Source organism: Mercenaria mercenaria, chromosome 16, assembly GCF_021730395.1.
Source record: "Mercenaria mercenaria strain notata chromosome 16, MADL_Memer_1, whole genome shotgun sequence".
In the NCBI taxonomy this organism is placed as follows: Eukaryota; Metazoa; Mollusca; class Bivalvia; order Venerida; family Veneridae; genus Mercenaria; species Mercenaria mercenaria.
Genome location: NC_069376.1, coordinates 42543966 through 42569410, shown reverse-complemented (window position 1 = coordinate 42569410; position 25445 = coordinate 42543966). Strand labels below are relative to the sequence as shown.

General features: G+C 35.1%; 1 protein-coding gene across 1 annotated transcript in view; it reads right to left on the bottom strand.

Annotated features, from left to right (window-relative positions):
- The window catches only part of LOC123540539 (elongation factor 1-alpha), a 35516-nt gene extending 22544 nt beyond the window's left edge, over window positions 1–12972 (bottom strand). Inside the window, exons 1-2 of the mRNA XM_045325632.2 lie at window positions 12816–12972; window positions 2257–2426 (exon numbers count right to left, since the gene is read on the bottom strand). Coding sequence (XP_045181567.1) covers window positions 2257–2400 — 144 coding nt within the window. The 5' untranslated portion in view covers window positions 2401–2426; window positions 12816–12972. The remainder of the gene's footprint in view (window positions 1–2256; window positions 2427–12815) is intronic.
- Between the last annotated feature and the right edge of the window lie 12473 nt (window positions 12973–25445).

Here is a 25445-nt window from a genome sequence, read left to right as displayed (position 1 = left end):
CTATTTCAAATGCATTTTATAGCATTAAATTTTTTCATGAACTGTTTGACTTCAAATCACCTACAAATTCTAATTTAGTTGTAAATGTGTTAAGTGCGGCTAAAAGAAAGCTAGCTAAGCCGGTTAAAAAGAAAGAACCTATTACTATAGAGTAGATGTTTAAAATGTTTACACATTTATATGAAGAAAGGAATGTGAAAAATCAAAGAACTATTTGCGCGTGTTTACTTTCATTTGCTGTTTTTTTAAGAAGTGAAAAAACTTCACTTCTCGGTTGTTTATTTTTCACAATAATGTGCGCATATTAACAGGTTGAGTCGTGGAAACTCTTCACCCAGCTGTGTTAATAACTTAGATTTCATTTCTCATCTTTGCTAATGATATATGCAAAGATATTACTTTTCTCTAATTTGAACAAATTTTCTTATATTAATGCACATGGGCTTACACATGAACTTGCATGTCAACAGAATAATTAGATAACTATTTAGCAATGTTTTAACACTCATCTGTAATTATGATTTCAGAAAAAGCTATAGAATGTAAACGCACACCGACAGAGTAAAGCAACTGCAGCACAGTTGAATTTTTGAATTTTTGTGTAATTTGTATGGTTGTATAAACATCACTTGTATTCAAATTACATCTTACTAGCTTTATATGTTTGACGTTTACCTTGTTTCATAAATTTTCTCAATTATGTTGCAATACAAACTGTATTTTCAAAGTCATGATAATGTAGCTTACTGCCCATTAAAGATGATTGAAGTCATTAACTTCGTACGCCCGAAAGATGATACGAAAACTAATTTGCTAATAATAATATTGCCAATATCTCTCGGTGACGCATCCTGAAGAATGTTTCGGAGGGTAGGGCTAAACATAGGATAGTGCTTAATATAGGAAGTCTTGACATAAGACAGTGCTAAATATAGGAAGACTAGATATAGGACAGTGCTAAATATAGGAAGACTAGATATTGGATAGTGCTAAATATAGGAAGACTAGACATAGGATAGTGCTAAATATAGGAAGACTAGACATTGGATAGTGCTAAATATAGGAAGACTAGACATAGGATAGTGCTAAATATATGAAGACTAGACATAGGATAGTGCTAAATATAGGAAGACTAGACATAGGATAGTGCTAAATATAGGAAGACTAGACATTGGATAGTGCTAAATATTGGAAGACTAGACATAGGATAGTGCTAAATATAGGAAGACTATATACTGAATAGTGCTAAATATAGGAAGTCCAGATATTGGATAGTGCTAAATATAGGAAGACCAGATATTGGATAGTGCTTAATATAGGAAGACCAGATATTGGATAGTGCTAAAAATAGGAAGTGCCAGATACTGAATTGTGCAAGATATAGAAAAGTGCAAGAAGGAATGTCCTAGGCATAGGAAAGGGCTAGATATAGTTTTACGCTAAAATCAATATATCTGGCACAATTACTTTAGCACTACCCTATACATGTATCTAACACTGTCCTTCTATCACTATCTTACATGTAATTTTTCCTAGATCTAGCACTGTCCTACATCCAGGACTATCCTATAACTAGCACTAGTTTACCTCTAGCATTATGCCCTTTCCTAAACCTAGCACAATAATTCTAGCACTAGTCTGTATTTAAGCATGCAGCAGAATCCCTCTGGCACTGTCTTATAAATATCTAGCACAATAATTTATATTTGGTTCTGTCCTATATCTAGCACTGTGCTACATCTACTACAATCCTTCCTATAAGCTCTGTGCTATAATTTGATATGGAGTATGTTAGACATAGACGGCGCTGCAATTAAAAGAAGCTTTCCTTGTTTCTTTTAACGTCCTACAGGATATGGATTTATAGTGTCATATCCAAAAGCCTTTCATACAGGGAGTCTAGCACCTTCTGGGGTCTGAACCTATATACTTCCTTAGAGTTAGTGAAGCTTTTGCACAAACTGATTCTTAATATACCAACCTGTCACTCAAGAAGTTGCAAATACAGTCAAACCTGTCTATAAAGACCACCCTTAGGAGAGCCAAACTGTGGTCTTTATTGGGAGGTGGTCTTTATTCACAGGTTAAAATACACTGTAAATGTTAAAATGGGAAACAAAACATGTGGTCTTTAGAGCCAGGTGGTCTCTGTTCAGAGGTGGTCTTTAACACAGGTTTGACTGTAAACAGAATTTTGAAAATAAAAATGACAAGCTGTTTTATTTTTACGTGACGGGTCATTAAATCACTACCTACCTCAGCAGCCTCCTTCTCAAATTTCTCTATTGTTCTTTTATCAATACCTCCACACTTGTAGATCAGGTGACCAGTTGATGTGGACTTGCCAGAGTCCACATGACCAATCACGACAATGTTGATGTGGATCTTTTCCTTTCCCATTTTTCAGTCGTTTGTTCAAATGTATTCTGCAGAAACAAAACAACGGAAAACATTTAGTTGTACACGTTTTTCTGAGTTGATAAATACAGACCTATAAATAGAATTTCATAGACTATCTTTTGAGTCAATTTTAGTATAGATTTGAAATGCACTTCATTTTGTGGACGTCTGGTTTTTTAGATTATTTCTCTCTGTGTGTTTCTCTGTAAAACGGACCTTTTCCCTAACTTTATCATTTATAAGTCTGTAACCTAATGACTGAATACAATACGAATCATTTTATCTGAAGTTAAAGATATACTTTGCTCGTCTTCCACCAAAAGTAAAAATAGCTATTTGTAAGACCCATACTATACCAAATCCCAACCCCGGGTGATGGCCTTTCAGTGTACAACTTTACTTCCGCGTTGTGTGCATTTTGATAGTATTCTCGCGCTCGCATTAGGACACCTACTCGAAGCTTGCATACCTCGGCTACCATAGTGCACGCAATGTATTATTTTCATATCTGCCATCTTGTCATACATGTTATATTATTTTTAGATATGAATATTGAATACACCAGACCGATCATTTTTTCATTGCACAATAGGCTATTGAAAATCCCCAGCGGAACACAACAGGTTATACAAAAACATCGCTTCGCCTTTAGAAATTGGACACCTGATATTGATATACACAAGGTCGATATTTTAAGGACATATTTCAATTTAAAAACTGACAACAAGGCTGTATTTTCACGCTATATACGCTTACGAAGTACTACATAAATATTTTAATTGTGTTGTTTCATTATCAAATAGAATTTTCTCCAAACATAGTACGGAAAGTGTCGTCAGAGACACCATACATTAGATTTGTACCGAGTCCAACACGTGCCGTAAAATATCACTTCCATTTCGATATGGGGCGGACTGTCAGGGAAGATAAGCAGAATCAAAAACTGGGACCATGGCTGGTATATGTGAATTTTGCCCCGGCCAATAGGTTTACGCAGCTTAATGCACGGTACGTGGCTACTAGTGTCGGGGACGAAATTCCTTAACAGCAAGTCTGGCTAACGGGTCATGGAAGTTAAACGCCACTATTTTTTTTTATAAAATTTCAAGATCTTGTCCGATCATGAAGCCGGCATGGCTGTCGTAGCCCTGATAATTATGTGTTGTCATCAAAGTCTTCAGATTTCTGTCTTCTGCAATACTCACATCACAGACGCTTCGAACCAGGACCCCCATCCACTCCGCCCCTGCCAAATGTCTTACAGTTTCAACGAACTGATCATGCGAGAATGTTTAAGCACATCTTAAAACCAGCCGCGCCATGAGAAAACCAACATAGTGGCTTTGCGACCAGCATGGATCAAGACCAGCCTGTGCATCCACGCAGTCTGGTCATGGTCCATGCTGTTCGCTAACGATTTCTCTAATTGCAATAGGCTTTGAAAGCGAACAGCGAATGCGCAGTCTGGTCTTGATCCATACTGGTCGCAAATGCACTATGTTAGTTTTCTCATGGCGCGGCTCAAATGTATTATTTGTTCATTATCAATGAACTTAATATCTAGTCTTAATAGTAAAAAGTGCATTTAAAAAAAATCAAACATACTTTATGAGCGCGATTCAAACGCTTTTCATTTTAAAATGGATGATTGTCGGCGAGGGTGAAACATAGGGAAGATGTTTGAAATAAAGCGTCTGTGTTTCGAACAGACTTATAAAAATAATCATTGAAGTGCGATCAATGAGACCTACGTATTTATTGATCAACACAAGGTTAGTCTGAATAGAATTGATTGAGGTTTCATGTATATACTTAGTGTTAAATCACGCACATACAATCAAAATAATACGCGTTCGTGTTTACTTTTTTTTTACGCTTTATGGTATACAGTATATATAACAACAATAATTATACCAAAATAGTATTATAGTTACTTTCAATGTACGTAAAAACTGTAAGAAAACATTTTATTTCTAATTAGGTTTAATGGTATTTCTCAAGAACGTTTAAGATACAGAACAGAACAGAACATGATTTAATTAACTCAAGTTATATATGCAACCTGTGAGTATACAGACACAAGTAAATTATTACAAATTTTCACATGACATGGTGTTTCTAAGAAAGTAAGCAAGCGAACATTATTTCTATTTCATTATAACATTATAAACAGTGACTATAAAAACAGAGAGAAGCGTTGATGGTTGTACTTCAAAAGATAGGAAGGACAGGGCGTGCACGGGGGTGGGGGTGAATGCCCAGTTGACCATATTAACCTTCGTTATTAAACTTTAACCCAGGACGAGTCATAATTGACTAATTCACTAACATAGAACTACAGTATAACCTCTGATAACAACTTCTCTGGTGTGTGAATATCATCCTAAAAAAGATAAATGAGCCGCACCATGAGAAAATCAACATAGTGGCTTTGCGACCAGCATGGGTCCAGACCAGCCTGCGCATCCGCGCAGTCTGGTCTAGATCCATGCTGTCCGCTTTCAAAGCCTATTGCAATTACATAAATCGTTAACGAACAGCATGGATCCTGACCAGACTGCGCGGATGCGCAGGCTGGTCTGGATCCATGCTGGTCGCAAAGCCACTATGTTGGTTTTCCCATGGCACGGCTCAAATACTTTCTTAGGCCCTACATATTTAAGAAATTCATAGTAAATTAACTTCCGCTGTACAACAAATATATAAATTCTCTGTTTTCCAAGTGGTGTTTGCTCAATAGATGTTGCACTGTGCATACGATGTAATGAAATACTTATTGTTTTATAGGTTTCACCATACTTTTTTAACTGCATTTTATACACATACAGTGTTCAGTTAACATTAACAGTATTGCGTAATTCCTTTCCAGGAACCTTCCAGTATTCCTATGCATGTATAGTCAGCTACTGTTCATATAATTCTTGTAATTCTTATCTACTAAAAGATATTTTGCGGTTGGGGGAGGGAGAGGATTGTTCCCCACAGAGGTTTCCCACCGTTTTTCAACAATAATTCAGCCATGTAACAATTGGCACTTAACTAACCAGCCATCCTGGACCAGTACTTAATTTTCTTCGCAAGTAACTGCCAACTTCTCCACATGATTCAGAAGTGGAGGGCAAAATTACTCCTATCACAGTACCTGTTATCAGCTCTTTTATGAGGAGATACACCTCGTCCTCGAACGACCCCGCGATCCGTAATCTGAGCTGTCCCTATTAAGCTGAGAGGGCGGAAGAGTTTTCCCGCGTGAATGACAGTTGAAGGACGAAAGAGCTGAGAAATGCTATTTTCAGTGCAAATCACTATCTAGAGCGGACCTCAACCTTCAACTTCCGCATTTAAAGTATTTTGTTTTTTCCTGTTGAGCTACATGTACGAGATTACAACGATACACAGTATCGATAAGCGGATATGGTAGTCTCTTTTGTTATATTTTACTTTTGCACAAGCGTGCATAACTTCAACTATGGGAGGGATTGTGTGGTGTAAACACTAAATGCATCGAACAGACATTAGATAGTGTCATTTTGATATAGCATGGGCTGTGGGGCAGGTTAGACCAGTAGCCCAAACGAGGTGTTACTCACTTCCATCTCAACAACATTTCCCTATTTTTTCATTTTTACTGTCACTGTTAGGTGACACTTGAAATTAAATTATATTCAGCAATGATTTAACCAAATAAAAATGTCCGGGTCCAGTCCAAAGACCGTAGTTATAATGAACTGGAACGTCCGGGGTGACAGGGAATATAAATACCCAGGTAACTGATCATAAAAACTTCCTCCTGTCAGCTGAAGATACAATACATACATACTGCGTTTAGAAGTAGTAAATTATACTGACCTAAACTTTAATGAATATGCATAAGTAATGTTGTAAATGGAATCAGTAATGCAAAGAGGATATGAAGCATACGACGAATTTAACATATAAAAGCCTCCAATCCCAACCCGCCCTACACTTGCCGGTCCAAGATGTGATTTAGCCTCTGAAACTATTTCTAAATCGTTATCAAAATGAAGAAAACGTAGCTGGAAAAAAATAACTGTTAAAACTTATGAAATTCTGCTAGGTTTGTCTCTAGTTTCTCGTATTTTGGTACCCTGTTTTCTTTAAAATTATAAATGATTCATTTGCTTACCATTCATACCACCCGCAAATATAAATTATGTATAAAGGAAGACTTTAATCAATAAAGTGAATTTCAACACAGGTGATCAGACAGAGAGAGAATTTGTTTCAAAGCAATTTGTCAATACTAAAAAGCTCGAACAGAAAAGAAAGGATAATACCTTGGTTGACTAATAAATATGCAAATGCAGTCAATCAAAAGAAGAAAGCTTGGAAAAATATAAAATAGAAATTAAAATAAAGTTTTGTCTTTTTCTGTTGGGTTTTTATGTCCCGTCGACATAATGGCGGTCATGTGACCATATTCTATCCCCTGTAGTGGATGAAGACCTAACCGGGTAAACATCCAGGTATTATTTCGGACATGAGTTTGCACACGGGTACAACCATCGACCATCCGTAAGCCTTCTGGATTGCTCCTCACAAGATGAAATTTTCATCCCGATTGAGGTTTGGAACCCACCTGGGATCCAAAGGGATTCGAAGTCAGCGGTCTTAAGAACTCGGCTAAGAAGCAAACCCCAACACCGCGAAAATAAAACCTCCAAAAACATTTAAAAACTAGCCATTAAACAACAATTATCAGAGGTAAAATGCTTCAAAAACCTTGGATGATTTGTAAGAAGTCCTAATAAACGTACAATGAACTACATCCATTCCTGGTATTTATACCTTTAAGGCAGATTTCTACAAAACATGAAAATCGGACTTCACTCAAAATCAAGACCAGGCTATCCATCTTTGTAAAATCAAGAAATAACAGCCAAGAAGACACCCATCCGCGTTAAATTTTACTTTAATTTCCGAGTTGAATACTGTTCTTGCTTTTAACTGTAAATGACCTTAAGTTCTATGAAAAATGCACAGCCGTGTCTGTTTCATTTTGATCGACTTATGCTATACAATTTATACAATTATGTTGTTCAGCCTGCAACTTAAAAAATTATATATATATATACATTTTTTTTTTTTTTTTTTTTTTTGCTTTTTTGTAACTTGTGCGCCAGATCGCACGTGCAATCTTGCGGAAATGGACCCCTTGATATTATTGCACCAATATTACATTTATACGAAAACGAAAATAAACGTTTCTTTACCAAAATTAACACGTGGTGAATGTAGATGGAAATAAAACATAAAGCAATGTGGCTTCTACAAAACTGATAATACATACATGTATCACCATTAGGAAACAATATAAAAAAAACGTTATTCATATTCAAATGAAGTATGGCCCTTAATCAATGCCAATAACCTTCTCTCCCTCCCGGGAGAAAACGCGTTCCATTTTAATATGATAAAACATTTGATCATTAATGCCGAAACCCTACTTCCAGAACTATCCTTCACAGTTTGGTAGAAGCTGTTATTGTATCAATAATCAACACCCCTCTCCCCCACACAAAAAAAATAAAAATAAAAAGATTATAAATATATTGCCCATTATCCCACGCAGAAATCTCCACACTTGTATGCTGAACGATATTAGCGATACTGCTCGAGGGGTTTAAACTTTTGACTGCTGTTACATGTGTAGGCGTACCATATAGACTCTTGATCTAAAAATGGATGACTAAAACTCATTCAAAACTAATGCACATTATGATGCAACCCCTGATAAAACTCTTTTCAGTCGCTAAATACATATGACAACAAGCCTCTCGTGCAATGTCATCTGGCGCACAGACGCTATTTGTATCAACAATAGGTAAAGATACATTTCTTTATAACAGCTGCATAACCATTTCAGATAAATCGAGTATTTACCTACACATTCTCGGTTTAAAATAGATTTATGCATAAACAAGCACTAAAGCATGTCAATAAATCTTTTTGCGTCAGTCATTATACAATAATTATGTTTACCTCAAAGGAAAGATTATATTACAGAATTTAATCATTATGCAATAAACCGAGCGTTTTATATTACATCAAAATAACATACCGGTTTGTGAAGGTACATTCATTTAACGGTTTTGCTTTATTGACTGTCTGTTTTAGTGTGTTATGTTTCAAGTTTTAACTTTATTCAACTAGAATTTATTATGAACTTCCTAGAATCACACTCTTAAACGATTAGATAGCGACTGGAAGAAAATTTCGCTTTTTTACATAATTAACAAATCATCATGAAGAATAAATCGGCACTGTTTATATTTTAGTCTCCAAGCTTTCGACGTCGGACCTGTCTCTTCTTAATTAAGGTATTGGACCCCTAAAAGCAATTATTAAAAAAAAATGGCATTTGCTTGGTATATTCTTAAAATTGACCATGTTTTGCACTGTGTTTCAAATTTTAAACAACTTTTACCGTGCCGTTTTTTTTTGTAAATTTTGTATAATTTATAGCATTTCCTCGAGCTCAGTTAGAGACAAATTTCAAAGTGATGGCCACTTTCTAAAGCGTTTGCAGAGAATTCATTACAGCATTAATTTTGATAAAAGAAACATCAAACTATTGTTAAACAATTATAAAACACAAAATAAAACTGTAAAATAATTTTTTTCTAGGGTGTCTCAAGTAAACAGATTTAATGAGACAAAATTCTAACTCCGACATTGAAAAATTAAGGTCGGATCCTGTGGGTCTGTTTTGAATTTTGCTCACTTCATCCAAAAATAACATTGGGGCAGAAGTAAAGCCTACCTGCATTTCTTCCACAATATGTAATCTAAAGTATGAAGGCAAAATAGAAAACTTTTACCGCATGTAACTCAGTATTTTTAAAGATGTTAAACTCTACGTACCCCTCCTGATTCAGAGGTAAATTCACTTTGAACAGCAAGCTTATAAAATGAAAATTTTCCACTTTTGTGCAATACATCCATAAGAAGTCTTGAAAAAGTAAAATCTTACTAGAAAAAAAGGAAAATATGGAAAAAAAAATTCGATCGCAGTGGAGCTTGAACATACGCCCCCTGAAAATTGCAGTCAAGGTAGGTTTTTGGTAGGAATTGAATACTCTTCAAAAAGGAGGTATTCTATTTCGGATCCAATACCTCAACATACTTCCGTATGCGCACTGGGTTGTCACTTATTCGTGACCTCGTATTTTGCCAAACGGCAATAGTCTACAGTACCAAAACACGATATACATTCTTCTTTATTCTATTCAATATTGATAAACTTTTCGAGACAGCACTACACAAATGATCCGTTTTTTAACTGTTCTTTATTCTATATGAAACTGAAAAATTTCCAGTGGCTGCAGCACATGCCTGTAACTTACATTTTCTTGAAGAATATTGTCAGTGCTGAATCAAAATAAAAAGAAAGGTGAGGGTCATGAAAAAGTTTCAGTCAAACACACAAACCGCAAAATCAGCTAAAAATGAGACCCCAAATTGTAGTGGTGGTGTATGATCGAACATTGCATGACAAATTCTGTCATTTCGTTATGAAAATGCTTCCTAAATGTCAAGCATAGATCTGTCATGTGATTTTAGCAAACATTTGCAATGAAAATAAGGAAAATAGCGCCACATAGCAAACATCTGAGAATATTGGAATCCGCCATTATGCTGCCATTTTTTCGCGCCATTTTCATATTTAGTGTCTGTATACATAAACATCTGTAACCTACATTGACTTAACGAATATTTTCAGTGCTGTTTTTTAATGGGGTACCTATACATAGACAAGTTCTATACGCTATGGTTTGTATGATAAAAATGACGAGCTTATACCTACCTAGTGAGTACAGAATACAAAAAGTGACCTCTCTTTAAACCTTTAATTTTTGCATACTTTTAGTGTCAGTAAACATAACATGAATTTGATCAAGCTGTTATTTAGCTCTTGCTTGGAAAGAAATATTTCTGCATTTACCCAATGAAGTCCATACAGAAACGTATATAACATGATATTAAACGTTTTTTTTTCCCAATAATTTACCAAATTTTCCTTTTTATTACCAGGAAAATGCAATCTTAAAGTTTATATATCATGTTCACCTTCCATCTTTTTATAGATTTCATTGTTCTACCTCAGTGCAACAGTGGAAGGTATTAACTGCTTCAGCCACTTGAGTTCACAATTTTTTACGGTGAAGCTTTCCATATTTCCCGCGAAAAATCTAGATTTTTATTGTTGTTTAACGTCACACCGACTTAATTATAGGTCATATGGCGACCCCAAACTTTTGAAGGTTGGAGAATGCCCCCAGATGCCCCTCCTCGATTATTTCATCACGGACGAACACCTGGACCTTCCGTAAGCCAGATGGATGGCATCCAAACAGAACCCAACAACGATGAGGAGCAACCTTAACCACTTGACCATAAAGATTAAGACAATCGAAGAAAAATAGAGTTACTTTAATAAAGACGTCATGCGCTTTGTCATTTCGTTTCATAAATAAGTTCTCCAAGTTGTATTATTACACTTGACGTCCCATTGCACATGGTATCCACCGCTTCAAGAATATAGTGGAATAGGCTATTGAATATGGAACGCCGCAGCTGATTTAAGCCCGGATTTTTATATCATCAGGTCAAAGTGTGGTGTTAATTTGTCAGAACAGTGACTTATAAAGTTAAAAAGCCATGTAACCATGTCAATGTGTGGTGTTTAGTTACAAAAACAATGTTTTATTGTGTTAAAAAGCTAAGTAATCAAGTCAGATTTTGTCGTTAACTTATCAATATAGTGTTATCATATTGAAAAGCTATGGTATTGTGTCAATGTACTGTGTGATATTGTATACAGGATAAGTTATCATGTCAAAGTTCAATACCATCTTGTTACAGTTCGTTTTCGTTAACATGACGTTTGTAAACATTAAATATTGCGTTTAGTAACCTAAACTCAGGGTTCAATCTTTTAGTGTGTCTTGTATAAGAAAGACGTGAGCTCAAGCTAAAACAAAACATATTCAAAAAGTAGAAAGGTCATTCTGTAAATAGGAAATATTTGATTGAAAACAATAAACACGGATGACCTAGTAAACGAACTGTAAGGTACCGCCGAGTGTACTATCATGTTAAAAACAAGTTTTCATGTAAAATTGTCTGCGATATGCCTAGCATGGCTAGTTAAAATATAATATTGTATTGCATCATACTCTGAAATGAAAACAAGAAATATCCCGATAATTTAAGACAGCTCCGGCGTTTCACACCCAGATTCTCAGTTGTTTACTAAATTATAGATAGCATTGATACACAAACAACGACCATAGATCTATAACTAAAATCATTATACAAGTTGAAATTTTATAAATCAGTATGATCATAAGAGAAATTTTGATTTGAAAACATATAAACACGGATGACCTAGTAAACGAACTGTAAGGTACCGCCGAGTGTACTATCATGTTAAAAACAATGTTTTCATGTAAAATTGTCGTGCGATATTGCCTAGCATGGCTAGTTAAAATATAATATTGTATTGCATCATACTCTGAAATGAAAACAAGAAATATCCCGATATATTTAAGACAGCTCCGGCGTTCCACACCCCAGATTTCTCAGTTGTTTACTAAATTAATAGATAGCATTGATACACAAACAACGACCATAGATCTATAACTAAAATCATTATACAAGTTGAAATTTTATAAATCAGTATGATCATAAAGTTATTAAGCCTTCAGGAGGACTGGTACAGTTTGGATTTGATTCTTGATATTGTTTATTACGATGCTGGGTATTTAGTACTTTAACACAGTTTAATTCGCTCAACCTCGATATGTTTGTATAAAGTTATAGATTTGTATGTACCAGACGGCCTTGATAACATTTAGAAGTCATATTTGTTTTTGTTTGTTTGTTTTGGGTTTATCGCAGTTTTTCAGTAGCATTTCAGTTATGTAACGGCGGGTAGTAAACCTAATCAGTTTTCCTGGATTCTGTACTAGTACAAACCTATTCTCCGCAAGTAACTGCCAACTTTCCCCCCCCCCCCCCCCCACCCATAAATCAGAGGTTGAGGACGAATGATTTCGGATACGGTGTCATTTAACAAGTCGTCATCAAGAACATACGCCTGACCCAGGGCTCGAACTCACCAATCAGAGATCCGTAGATCTGCGTTCTACCTGGCGGGCTGACATATCTAATTTTAACTGTGACATTAACATAACAGTCATATTTTACCAATTTTGCTTTTTAAAGATAAATTCTTACCAAAATTACCAAATAACCCCGTTTGAATATTACTTTTATACATTATTGTTTAAAGCGTGATAAATAATATTTCTGAAACTTATTCAGTAGGCGCGCCCTATAGAATCCTCAATATTTTAGTAACAAGAACGAAAACAAAACAAAAATCTTACCCAGGTCTAATCAAACCCTACTCCAAGCAGAAACTGTTGTGTAATATTTTCCGATAGAGAATAGGTGTTCGTCAATCAATCGTCATAAACATGCATTTTAAATAACTGAAGCGTTACACCACAGCAAATTATATAATTGATTCTATTTAACAGTATTGATTTAAGTGGGTAAATATTTTGTAGCATACAATGTTCCGGATAGCCCAGATTACCTGACCGTATCTGCGGAATTGGGACGTATTTTTTTCTGCGAATATTACGCCGGAAACCAAGCTAGGCGAATAAGGGAAGTTGGTACCCGGAAGATATTAGAACTGGACCCTGATACATTTAATATATATATACGTTATCCGTGAACGATCGGCCGTCAGTTTTAAATTGACACCTTTTCCCTTTAATTACCACACTAGGTTGGGATGTAGAAGATGCGTGTTGGGAAACTGTCTATCTGGTTTGCAGACGGTTGTTCTACCACGACGTCTAAAAGATATCCCACCATCAAATGTTGGCGCATTTACCTTACCTGTGTAACTGTAACTTATAAATAAGCAAAAACCCAATGTTGGGTACGTATTATGTTACATATTGTCAGTTAAGTTTAAGTTGAACTATACAGTTAACTACGATTGTAGCAAACGATTCGCGACCGGTTTATCTGGACTATGATTTGCTCGGCGTTATTAATCGACAGGTTTCACGTCCAAAGGTGGGTGTACTGGTGCACGACCCAGTCGACTGCAAGAGGGTTAACACTAAGGTTAATATCAATCTATTTTATTAGTAATACTCTGTATTGCCATCCTCAGTTTAGCAAACCGAAATCAATGAATTCCTGTCTTACCGGCACCTTTTTACCGCATTAGCCCTAATTAACTCATACTGGGTCAGCTGAGTTAGATATTTACAATTTGTATGGTAGACCTATTTCAGAGCAGATGGCAAGTGCAAACTACTACCGGTAAACTACCTGCGAATTGATCAATGCAGTGCAGGAAGAGTTGTTTCCGCCTTCGGACAGACCTTTGCACGTACGGGTACCTGTGCTTTCTGTCTCAGGCTGGTCAATCACAAAAAAAGAAAACAAATTGAAAGATATACAGCTCATTCCAGAAATTTAGCAAGGTAAGGGCCAGCAAATTGCAATAGTGTGCCGCAAACAAACAACAAATTGGTATCAAAGCACATAAAACGTAAATAACCGCATCTGTTAATAAGTGTAATAAGAAAAGCTACTTAGGTTATTGGATGCCACCAAACAATCTGTGTTAAATGCAAGTAATAACATCCCTTATCTAATATTGCGCCCGATATTGCATAGCTGAATAATACAGTTAAGTCTATTAATTAGTTTTATTGATGTCAAACAGTGTATGTGTATGTATGTGTGTATGTTCTTCCTCCCCTTATAAGTGTAACAAAATGAACAAGCAATGATGGCCCTATATCGATCTCTTAACTCAGTTGTAGAGGACCTCTATGCAGCACGCTAAGTTTTTTCCTACACAAGTCTTTGTAAATTAAGTGCCCCGTGGGTAGGACTGATTTTGTCCTCAGGGGACAGATCTGAATAAACTTGTTACAGTATCACTTGACAATGCTATTTATCAAATATTTACGCTACAGGTCTTACATCTTCAGACAGGAAGATGTAAAAAGTTCTATGTAAAACAAGTTAACCATCCGGGGACAGTTTTAGCCCTGCAGATTTATATATCTTAGATTCTTGAAAAGGACTGCATAAAGGACCAAAGGGGTCCGGCACGTATGGGTCATCTTAATGTGGCATAATAAATACTCCTAAACCACTGGGGGCAAAAACATGAGTCACTTCATAAAGGCCACCAGTGGCTTGGGCCTATTATTCATGCCATATTATGGTGACACACACTTGTCGAATCCCTTTGAAAGGGGCAATACTTTTCGACAGTTCAGCGCCTTTAACAGCTCGCCATTTTCAAAGAACTATTACACATCTTCGTTCTGAAGTATTTAAAAAAAAAAACTTTCTTAGAAATCGAGATCTAAAACCGACACTTTGGCTGCGTTTCCTGGGTGATATTTTTCTGGTGTGGGGTCATTCCTTGGAAGAACTACAACTTTTCAACAGAGAGTTAAACAGTTTTCAACTTGACATAAAGTTTACGCATACTGTTTCACAAGAGTCGCTCTCATTTCTAGATGTAAATATATCCAAGGGAGAGAATTTCTGTGTCGAAACTTACATATATGTGAAAGAAACTAATAATCACCAGTACTTGGACTATACATCATGTCATCCCAAACCATGTAAGAACGGTATTCCGTATAGACGTATAATATCAAATGATGACAAGTTCAAACATTCATTATCACAGCTTCATGAATTCTTCGTTGACAGAGGTTACCCACATGATGTGTTTACAGACTCATGTTGGGGACAAAAATAGTGTAATTCCTTTTACTATTGTGTATGATCCAGCACTTCCACGTATTAGTAATACTATTAATAAATACAAAAAATGTACTGGAATATTTTGAACCTTTGAAGCTTTACAACTAAATCCGTTTATGAGAATTGTAAACCTGTTGTAAACGTCCGAAAAATTTACAAGATTATTTGATAAGTTCATAGTTCAATAAGCAAAGTGATAAACTTTATCTCTCACAGAGATGTAAAGGTAGTCGATGTTCTCATTGTACCAATATCGAAACAGGCTCAGAATTTGTCAGTCAAATGACTGGTCAAGCATACAGTTTACATCATAACGTAAACTGTAAAAGTAAATGTGTAATATATCTAAATACTTGCAAAAGATGGGACAAACAGTATGTGGGACAAACTTAGCAACCTGTATCAAAACGCATGAACAGTCACCGATTTGATATTAATAGTTTTATTGGCCCTACCTTTTCCTCAATGGTTTTATCACATTTAAATTTACGAGATCATTGCTTAAAGGACTTTTCTTTTATGCCTATTGATGTTGTAAGAAATGACATAGATCGTCTCTGCAAAGAAACAGTGTGAATACATAAACTGAAAACGCACTATCCAGATGTTTTAAATTCTAAAGTTTTATTTGATATTAAATGACCAATTAACTATTTGTATTGATCGATATACCTGTATATACTTGGCGTCATTGAAAAGTTACCACTTAAGGTTTAGGAGTATATCACCAAAACACAGAAATATTTTATAAACGAATAACATCGTTACCAATATTTTACTTAACCATTACATGTTCTGCCGTACTGTCCCGTACTGAAAATATTCTGAAAAAGTTGTCCCCCTTTGAAAATGAATGCCATTTGTAAAGAAATAAAAAATAAACAATTGCTGAAAACTGTGTTCCACTTAATTATGTAAAATTTCAACACTCGCATGCAAATGAATCAAAAAAAACATGTGTAACAGTTCTTTGAAAATGGTGAGTTTTTGAAGGCGTTTGACTGCCCGGAAGTGGGTCCCATTTAGGAAGTCTTTTTTTCGGAATTCAATGTTTATTTTAGTATACTGACACTTGTTTTGTTGTTTTTGTAATGATAGCGTGTATATTACTTATATTACTCTACAAAACAAGTGTCAGTATACTGATATAAGCATTGAATTCCGAAAAAAGAACTGTTTAAACAGGCCCCACTTCCAGACAGTCAAGCGCTTTTAAAAACTCACCATTTTCAAGGAACTGTTACACATGTTTGTTTTGATGCATTTGTAATAGCGTGCGAGTATTGAAATTTCACATAACTAGGTGGAACACAGTTTTCAGCGATTGTTTATTTTCATTTCTTTACAAATGGCATTCATTTTCAAAGGGGGACAACTTTTTCAGAATATTTTCAGTACGGGACAGTACGGCAGAACATGTAATGGTTAGGTAAAATATTGGTAACGATGTTATTCGTTTATAAAATATTTCTGTGTTTTGGTGATATACTTCTTAACCTTAATATATACTTCTTTACTTGATTATACAATATCGACGTCACCTTTTCATGGCTTGTGGCTTGTGTGCGGTCTATTACTCATAGACCCTGTCTGATCATGTCTCCTAACCCATTTCATGACTGTCAGGTGAGAACAGCATATACGAGGTGCAATTTCACGACATGAAAGTTCTGCGTCAACCATGCCAATGGCCTGATGGCGATGATCGTGCCTTAGACGTGGCATTCTTAGCAAGCATATTCTGGATTTTTTAACATATTCCTTTTAGTCTGTCGACTAACTTTCAAGTGCGATGAATGATTTGCAATAGAATATTCGTACATGTCGACATTGCTGGAAAAAGTCATTTTGCACGTGCAGCCCGTGCCTCAAATGGAGTTAATCGAATTTGACAAATCTTTACACCAGTGACGTCTCAGTTGCGTCAAAAATGTAGTCGTGTTATGCTTTTAACACAGTCCAGTGCGCTTTTTAAAATATGAGGGTCATTAGGGTGGTAACTTTTCAGTGACGCTGAGTATATATATAGATATGTAATGCCGAGTATATTGTTGTTTTTTCCTATTTCTGTTTTTTTTTATATATAAGTATAGGAAATTATGTATAAACACTTTCCGACAATTTACTCGGTATGTTTGTTAAATTCGGTTAAAGAAACGTTATTTTGAATTCATTTAACATTGTAGATAATGTAGATCTAAAATTTGTATACATTTTGCCGCCTTTTTACGCACGTCCGTTCTTTTTATTGTTATTCTTCCCTGATGAAGGCTTAACGCCGAAACGTTGGAAGTTAAAAATTAGAGAGTTTGAGATTTCAACCTTCGCCTTCCCCTTCAACGTCTCTTGCGAAGTTAAGGTGGAATGCGCCCCAAATTTTTTTTCCGAATTTCGTCCTGAAATTTATACTATACAAAATTCAGGATATATGCGATTAGGTTCCGATTTTACTTGGTCGCCATATTTTTCGAGTTTTTTGCTATTGTGTCACAAACATGGCCCCTGACGTCACTTTTCGTGCAACGCCCAGTTCCTAATGCTCTCGGCATTTTTCCTTTCCTGCGCTCTGAATGTCATAAAAATGGAAAATACAAAATAATAGTCACTTTGCATTTAGAAAATGCTACTCAATGGTACAAAATTCAGCGAAATAAGATTGACGCTTAAGACGTCCGAGACGATATTGTGACGTCAGAACGGTAAAACTCACATCAAGTTTTGCTATAAATTTTGCCTTAAAATCCAGTTTATAAAAAATCGGCTCGATAAAAATACGTATAACTTTGGTAAGTTGTTTCACAGTATGTGTACGTCTAGCAGACATATAAATACTTAGGGGTCACCGACTTTTATTTTTCAGTATTTGACGATATTTTACCCCTACCCCATTAAGAAATTTCACGCTAAATCGTGTTTTCACGCTAAATCGTGTTTTATTTAACAAAATAATCTAAATAGTATGTGAAGTTGCATGTATCAACGGTAAATCGGAAAGTATTGAGAGACATAAGGGGAGATTCGCTAAGAAAGTGTTAAAGAAAAAGTCAGATTTTTTAAAACATGTAATAAATTGAAACATTCGGTGATTACGGACATGTTCCGAAAAGAAGAATTGTAGATATGAAATATCTTGGTGAGATATTTGATAAAGGGTGTAAATCATGTTAACGACATGTCGTAACTAAGGATATCATCGCTAAAAAATCTTGTTGACTTTGTTCATTGGTTAAGTTTAAGTGTTCATAATGTGAACACGAAACTATATTTTCTACATCCAGGACATTCGGAGGAACAGATAGGACTTTTACTAAATCTCCGTACTCCGTAAATCTGAACGCTGCAACTGGTGAGGGTTTTATAACATCTTTTCTAGTATTAATTACTTTATTAAGGGTTTGTTACTGCACTTGATTAAAAGGTTTCCGCCAAGAAATGAATTCTTTGCATCGGACGTGTAGCTGTGCTTAATTGTAATAAAAAGACACTGTCTCAAGAATAAATTCTCTGCGTCTGACCAGCTGCAATACTTTATCGTCAACTGAAGATATGTCTTTCAGAAATAAAGTCTCTTCACTGGAGTAGCTACTCTGCCTAACTGTGACCTCTCTGTCACTTTGTCTGTCTGTCTCTCTCTCTCTCTCTCTCTCTCTCCCTCTCTCTCTCTCTCTCTCTCTCTCTCTCTCTCTGTCTCTCCGGTGGGGCTCAAACTCCGAAACTCGCGTTCCAGAGGCGAACACTCTTCCACTGAGCTATAATTGCACACGATTCCACTTTCAGTGAAGTCATCTTGTCTGGAGCGTCCGCCTCCGGTGCGAAATATCATGACTTTGATCGCCAGACGTTTACCAAGATGTGAAAAATGATACCATTTGCTCAGTTTTATGCGGATAGAATAGACTCTTTTCTCAACTCGTAATCTCGCATGAATGAGATGTGGAGATTGATGTCTAAATTAGTAGAATTTATTTCATGATTCACCATAAATTAATTAGTGTAAAAAATAATAATTTCCTATCAGATATAGGATCCGATATACTATTTTCGTGCTGATTATACATGTAAAGTGGAGCAACCGTCTGCCATGCGTCGATAAATATTTCTGGTAAAATTAGGCAAATGCTCATTTCATAAAATTACATTTGAACGAACTTTCTAAATGTTAAAAACATGTTAAAGTACCTATTTTCACGATATTATATCGACAACGGACCACATACAAGCTTTTTTACAAAGCTAAGTTAGCATTTGCAAGAGACTGTGTTGAACGTTAAACTATTCTTCAACCTTTGAATTTGCATTTTGAAAACATCAATAGGAAATAAACAATGGATAGTAAATAGTGGATATTGTCCGTAAGTATCTGGCACTCATGAATATTCCGTACATTTCCGTAATTTAATTCTCCGTGTCCGGACCTAAATAGCTTAAATATTTCTTGATGATAAACAAAATATCGCATGTACAAGTAGCTGCGGTGACTAACCGAGTATCCATCAATCTCGGGGTTGTGGGTCCGAGTCCTCTGTCTGATAATCTATTTCCAAATTTTACAGGCCGGAAAATTAAAACTTATCTGATCAAATTTTATGGTTCATTTATTGAAAGAAATACACTTGTATTCAAGATATTTTGTAGAATGTGTCGAGTAAAGGTATCTTAGATAAAAAGACAAATTACTCCCGAAAATTGATACTACAAGTGAAAACAAATTAAAATGCGTGAATATTGTCGCAAAGAAATGTAAGAATACAAGCAATAACGATAACACTACATTACATTTGTACATTGAATATACAAAAATGGTCTGAGGTAATTTTGAACCCGCGGTAACGTGCGTGGAAGTCAGACGGTTAACTATAAAGGTTATTTGTGTGCTAATAGATCTTTTCAGGATACAATATTGCGTAAAGTAACGAAAACACCCGAAAATATCAGCGAAGATTAATGAGTGCCAGGTCAATACTTACGGACAAAAGTATAAAGTATATACATTTTTAGCTCGAATATACGAAGTATAAGGAGAGCTATCCTACTCGCCCCGGCGGCGGCGGCGGCGTCGGCGTCGGCATCTTTCCGCGTCCCCGCCTTGGTTAAAGTTTTGGTGCACTTTTTTTTTTTCAACTTATCTCTGTAATTACTTGATGGATTTGATTCAAACTTGAAATATTTATTCCTCATCATCATCCACATCATCTGACATAAGGGCCATAACTCTGGCACCAGTATTTCATGAATTATCCCCCCTTTTCACTTAGATTTTCAGGTTAAAGTTTTGGTGCACTTTCACTCTGCCTGAATGGATTTGATTCAAACTTAAAATAGTTGTTCAGCATCATCACCCACATCATATGACACAAGATGCATAACTCTGGCACAATTTTGCATGAATTATTCCCCTTTTTACTTCGAATTTTAGGTTAAAGTTTTATGCACTTTCACTCTGTCTCTGTTATTACTGAATGGATCTGATTCAAACTTAAACAATTGTTCAACATCATTACCCTTATCATATGACACAAGGAGCATAACTCTGGGACCAATTTTTCATGAATTATTTCCCCTTTTTACTTAGAATTTTAGGTTAAAGTTTTGATGCACTTTCACTCTGTCTCTGTTATTACTGAATGGATTTGATTCAAACTTAAAATAGTTTTTCAACATCATCACCCACACTGTATGACACAAGCTGCATAACTCTGGCACCAATATTTAATGAATTATGCCCCTTTTTGCTTAGGATATACTTATATTGTGTTTTGATACATTTTATCTTTACCTCTCTTATTACTTTAAGTTGATATTTTTGACACAGACTCAGGCTATTGTGCAATATCTTCAGCCACAATTGGAGTCATTAAACACTCCAGTGACAGCTCTAGTTTCCTCAGATGTACCCAGTTTCACTATCCAGCATCGAAATAGTCGAGCGTGCTGTCTCCTGTGACAGCTCTTGTTTTCAAAGTTGTTTTCTTTTCTTCTGCAGTTCAGTTCGAATATACCGTGAACATTTCTTATAATAAATACATCTCGTTTTAACACGAACGTAAGTTGTGCAAGTTGAAAACGCATTCTTTTTAACTCTAACGTCATATAGCCTAAAACCATGTGGGGGTGGGGGTAAAGTTATATTATATTGCGAAAAATAGAAGTCGGTGACCTCTAAGTATTTATGTGTCTGTTAGACGACCACATACTATGAAACAACATACCAAAGTTATACACTTTTTTATCGAGCCGATTTTTTGTAAACTGGATTTTAAGGCATAATTTATAGCAAAACTTGATGTGAGTTTTTCCGTTCTGACGTCACAATATCGTCTTTGACGTTTAAAGCATCAATCTTATTTCGCTGAATTTTGTACCATTGAGTAGCATTTTCTGTACGCAAAGTGATAATTAGTTTGTATTTTTCATTATTATGACATTCAGAGCGCAGGAAAGGAAAAATGCCGAGAGCATTAGGAACTGGGCGTTGCACGAAAAGTGACGTCAGGGGCCATGTTTGTGACACAATAGCAAAAAACTCGAACAATATGGCGACAAAGTAAAACCGGAACCTAATCGCATATATCCTGAATTTTGTACAGTATAAATTTCAGGACGAAATTCGGAAAAAAAAATTGGGGCGCATTCCACCTTAACGTATGAAGTTGAAGTTCGATTAAAATTTTTTGAGATTTCAAACTTTAGGATGAACCTTACTTCTTTTAATCCGCCCATTCAATTTATCCGTTATTATGATCGTGTTTTTTTTTTCGTACATTTTGATATCTCCGAAAGGGCAGGACTTTTACAAGAGGTTTTAAAAATGCAAATTAAACAAAAACATTTCAATCAATATAATCATCGCATGGATATTAGTACGATTACGAGAAAGAAAAATGCGAAACAATGTGAACAATGTAAAAACTCGTTGGTGTTGCTCCGAACATTTAGGTTTTATATGAAATGATGTCAGTATACAATGCACGATTGTAAATCATACATGAGAGGAATTAAAAATGATAATCATATTAACGTATTTTATTGTTGATGGTGTTCTTGAAAGATAATACAGTTAATATTTTTTAAACAAAAACATGAGACACCAACTATTACAAATGCATTTCTCGATAAACTTTGAAGTTAAGTTTAATATATGCGATAAAGCAAACACAAAAGGCATGACCATAAAATATAAAGAACAGATTCATCCGTCATGCTGTTGTTTTTCATAGTTTTGTTCATAGTTTTTCTTAAAGGTTATTTTTACTTTGAATTGGTACTTTGTACATCGAAAGACTCGTTGGTAACATGAGCCAATATACACAATTTATGAATACATTTAACAAGTGTAAGATACTCTCGTGATATCATACGTTTTGGCATCATCACACTCTGTATGACTCTGTATAATGCCAGATTTCAGTCTTTGATGCAGTGTATGTGGACAGAGTAAATGTAAAAAGACTGAAGTTTTGACTTTCGTGGTATCACATCTCCGGACGTTCAAACTTCACTTCATACGATAAACAGGCCCATCTGATAATCGATACCGCCTGGGGACACAAATATGCCGTAGAAGTTAAAGTTCGAACAAAATCTCAAAGTTTCTCAAAATCAGTTTATAACTTCACACTTGCAGCTTCAATTCAATGTATTTAGTTAAAATCGTTAGCCATACAAATCTTCATTATTCTCATACTTATTGATAGTGCTTCGCACCAAATTAAGGCTAATTATACATATGGGTAATCGAATAACTTAATAAGCAGAAATCATGAAATCAAGCTTTTTATTTCATAATAATCAAGAGAAGTCTTCGGCTTACTTGATATTACATGGAAAACTTTAGTAGCAACGTCTGATATAAATAAAATACACGCATATCGGTGACGTTTTAACCCAAATATATATGAGAGACGTTGAAGGGGAAGGCGAAGGTTGAAATCTCAAACTCTCTATTATCTATGAACAAACGCTACACGTGTTGTTGTCGATTTTTCCTGTTTATTTCTGATGTATTTGTAATAATGTCCTCGTGCTCAACTTTCACATAACTAGGTGAAACGTAGTTTTCAGCAATATCTTTATTTCTTTATAAATAGCATTAATGTTTAAAGGGGGGCAACTTTGAGAATATTTTAAGTGTCCACTGTACGGGACAGTATGGCAGAACATGTAATGGTTAGGTAAATTGTTTTTAAAGACTTTTTTGAAAAAAAAACCTGTATTTTGATGATATAGGCGTCATAAATTCCATTTATACGTGACTGTTCATGAACTATTTTTGGAATACATTATTTAATAAGTAAAGCATGTGCAGATCAAGGAAGTTTGGTTAGAGGGACCAGTATGTATAATTTTCTTCTTCTCATCCTATGTCTTGTAAAAGGAGTATTCCTCTAAGGCAGGCAAAGCGTTACAGACGTCTTACCTCAGATGATAATTCTTTTGTACAGGAACTGGAGAAATTAAAAACTTTTTTTTTTTTATCAAAAGAAATTATCCCATGTCGATATTTGATAAGTGTTTTGATAAAATAAAGTCAATGTCTATGGATGATGCACTAATTAGCAGTAAAACAGATGGCACTTTTAATAACATAATTCCTTTTGTATGTACATACAATCCATCTCTACCTAACATTGGGGAGGTTTGGAATAAGTACTGGAATTTATTACAACTTTCTAATAGGCAGAGTGTTCAGTACCTTTCTAAATTCAAGCCTATTGTTGCTTACAAGAGATCTACTAGTTTAAATGATATTCTGGTTCATTCTTCTTTTACAAGACCAAGTAGGTATGGTCAAATTTCTAAATGTAATAGAGCTCGCTGCTCACATTGTTCAACTATAAATGAATCTAAATTTTTTACATCTTCTGCAACTTTGAAAAACTACAGTATTAGAAAGAGTCTTTCATGTAGTTCTGTAGTTCCAAAAATGCAATTTATGTTATCACATGTAAAAGGTGTAATTTTCAGTATGTTGGACAGACCAACCAGATGTGCTCTAAACGCATGAATATTCATCGTTTTGATATAAACCATTGTCCCGAATCTTTGACTAATGTTTCTGAACATTTTAATTCCAACCTTCACACAATTAAAAACTTTTCATTCATGCCCATAGAACACATAAATGGTGATTGGAAACGTCTTCTGAGGGAGACTTACTGGATGCATGAGTTAGACACAGTTTATCCAAATGGAATGAACTCAAAATATTTATACTAATAATTAATTTAAGATTTTTAATCTTTATGTTTTACATTTCTTACATTTTTCTCTGTATAATCAGTCAATTCTATAGACTACTTTTGATATATAAAATACAGTGATAAGCATTATAAATATTCAAGTTTTTTCCAGACTTTTAATATCCTTTTTGCTATCTGCATTTTCTCTGGAAATAATGTATCTTCATAGATCCTTTACATTGTGCATTTCTGTATAATATGTATAATGTTTTTGAATGTTAAATTACGCCATGCTGTTGCATACGTTTTGACGCCGTTGTTATGACGTCATGTTCCACATGACGTCATCAACGTTATTGCTTGTAAACATTATACCCCTGATGAAGGCATTGAAAGCCGAAACTAGTTGGAAATAAATTAAAAACCAGTTTGAAGTTGTTCTTCCATTTTCAATTGTGTTAAAATCCGTAAAATTCAATATCTCGACAAGAGTTATGCTCCCAGTATGAATAATGATATTACCTTTCAAATTATCACCCCACAATTGAAAAAGACCAGTTACACATGTCCAAAAGTTTGAGAGAACCAACCTACTCTGGAGAAGATCCATCTCCAGAGAAGCTTATTCAAATAATTTCCACTTTTAAGGACGCTCGCTACAGTTTCTCAATAATAGATTTTAATGAAATGTTTTGTATTAAAAGATCATGTTATGATGTATTGAAAAATGAAATAAAAATACAAGGTCACCAGTTTTGTTTCAATTTAATTTGCCCCTAGATATGGTGCTATTTTTAACATTTTTCAAAATTTCTATAATCCTAAGATATATTTCAGTAAAGAACAATAATCAGCATAAATTTGATATCTAAGCATTTTTACAACGGAAAACAATATATCTATTTGAAACATGCTCAGAGAAATCAAAAGAAAATGATTTTGTAAAGAAAGGAATACTTGTTCAGCAGACCCAAGGGCTAGTTTTGCATATTTTTGTCAATTTTAAGTTGGTACTTCTGC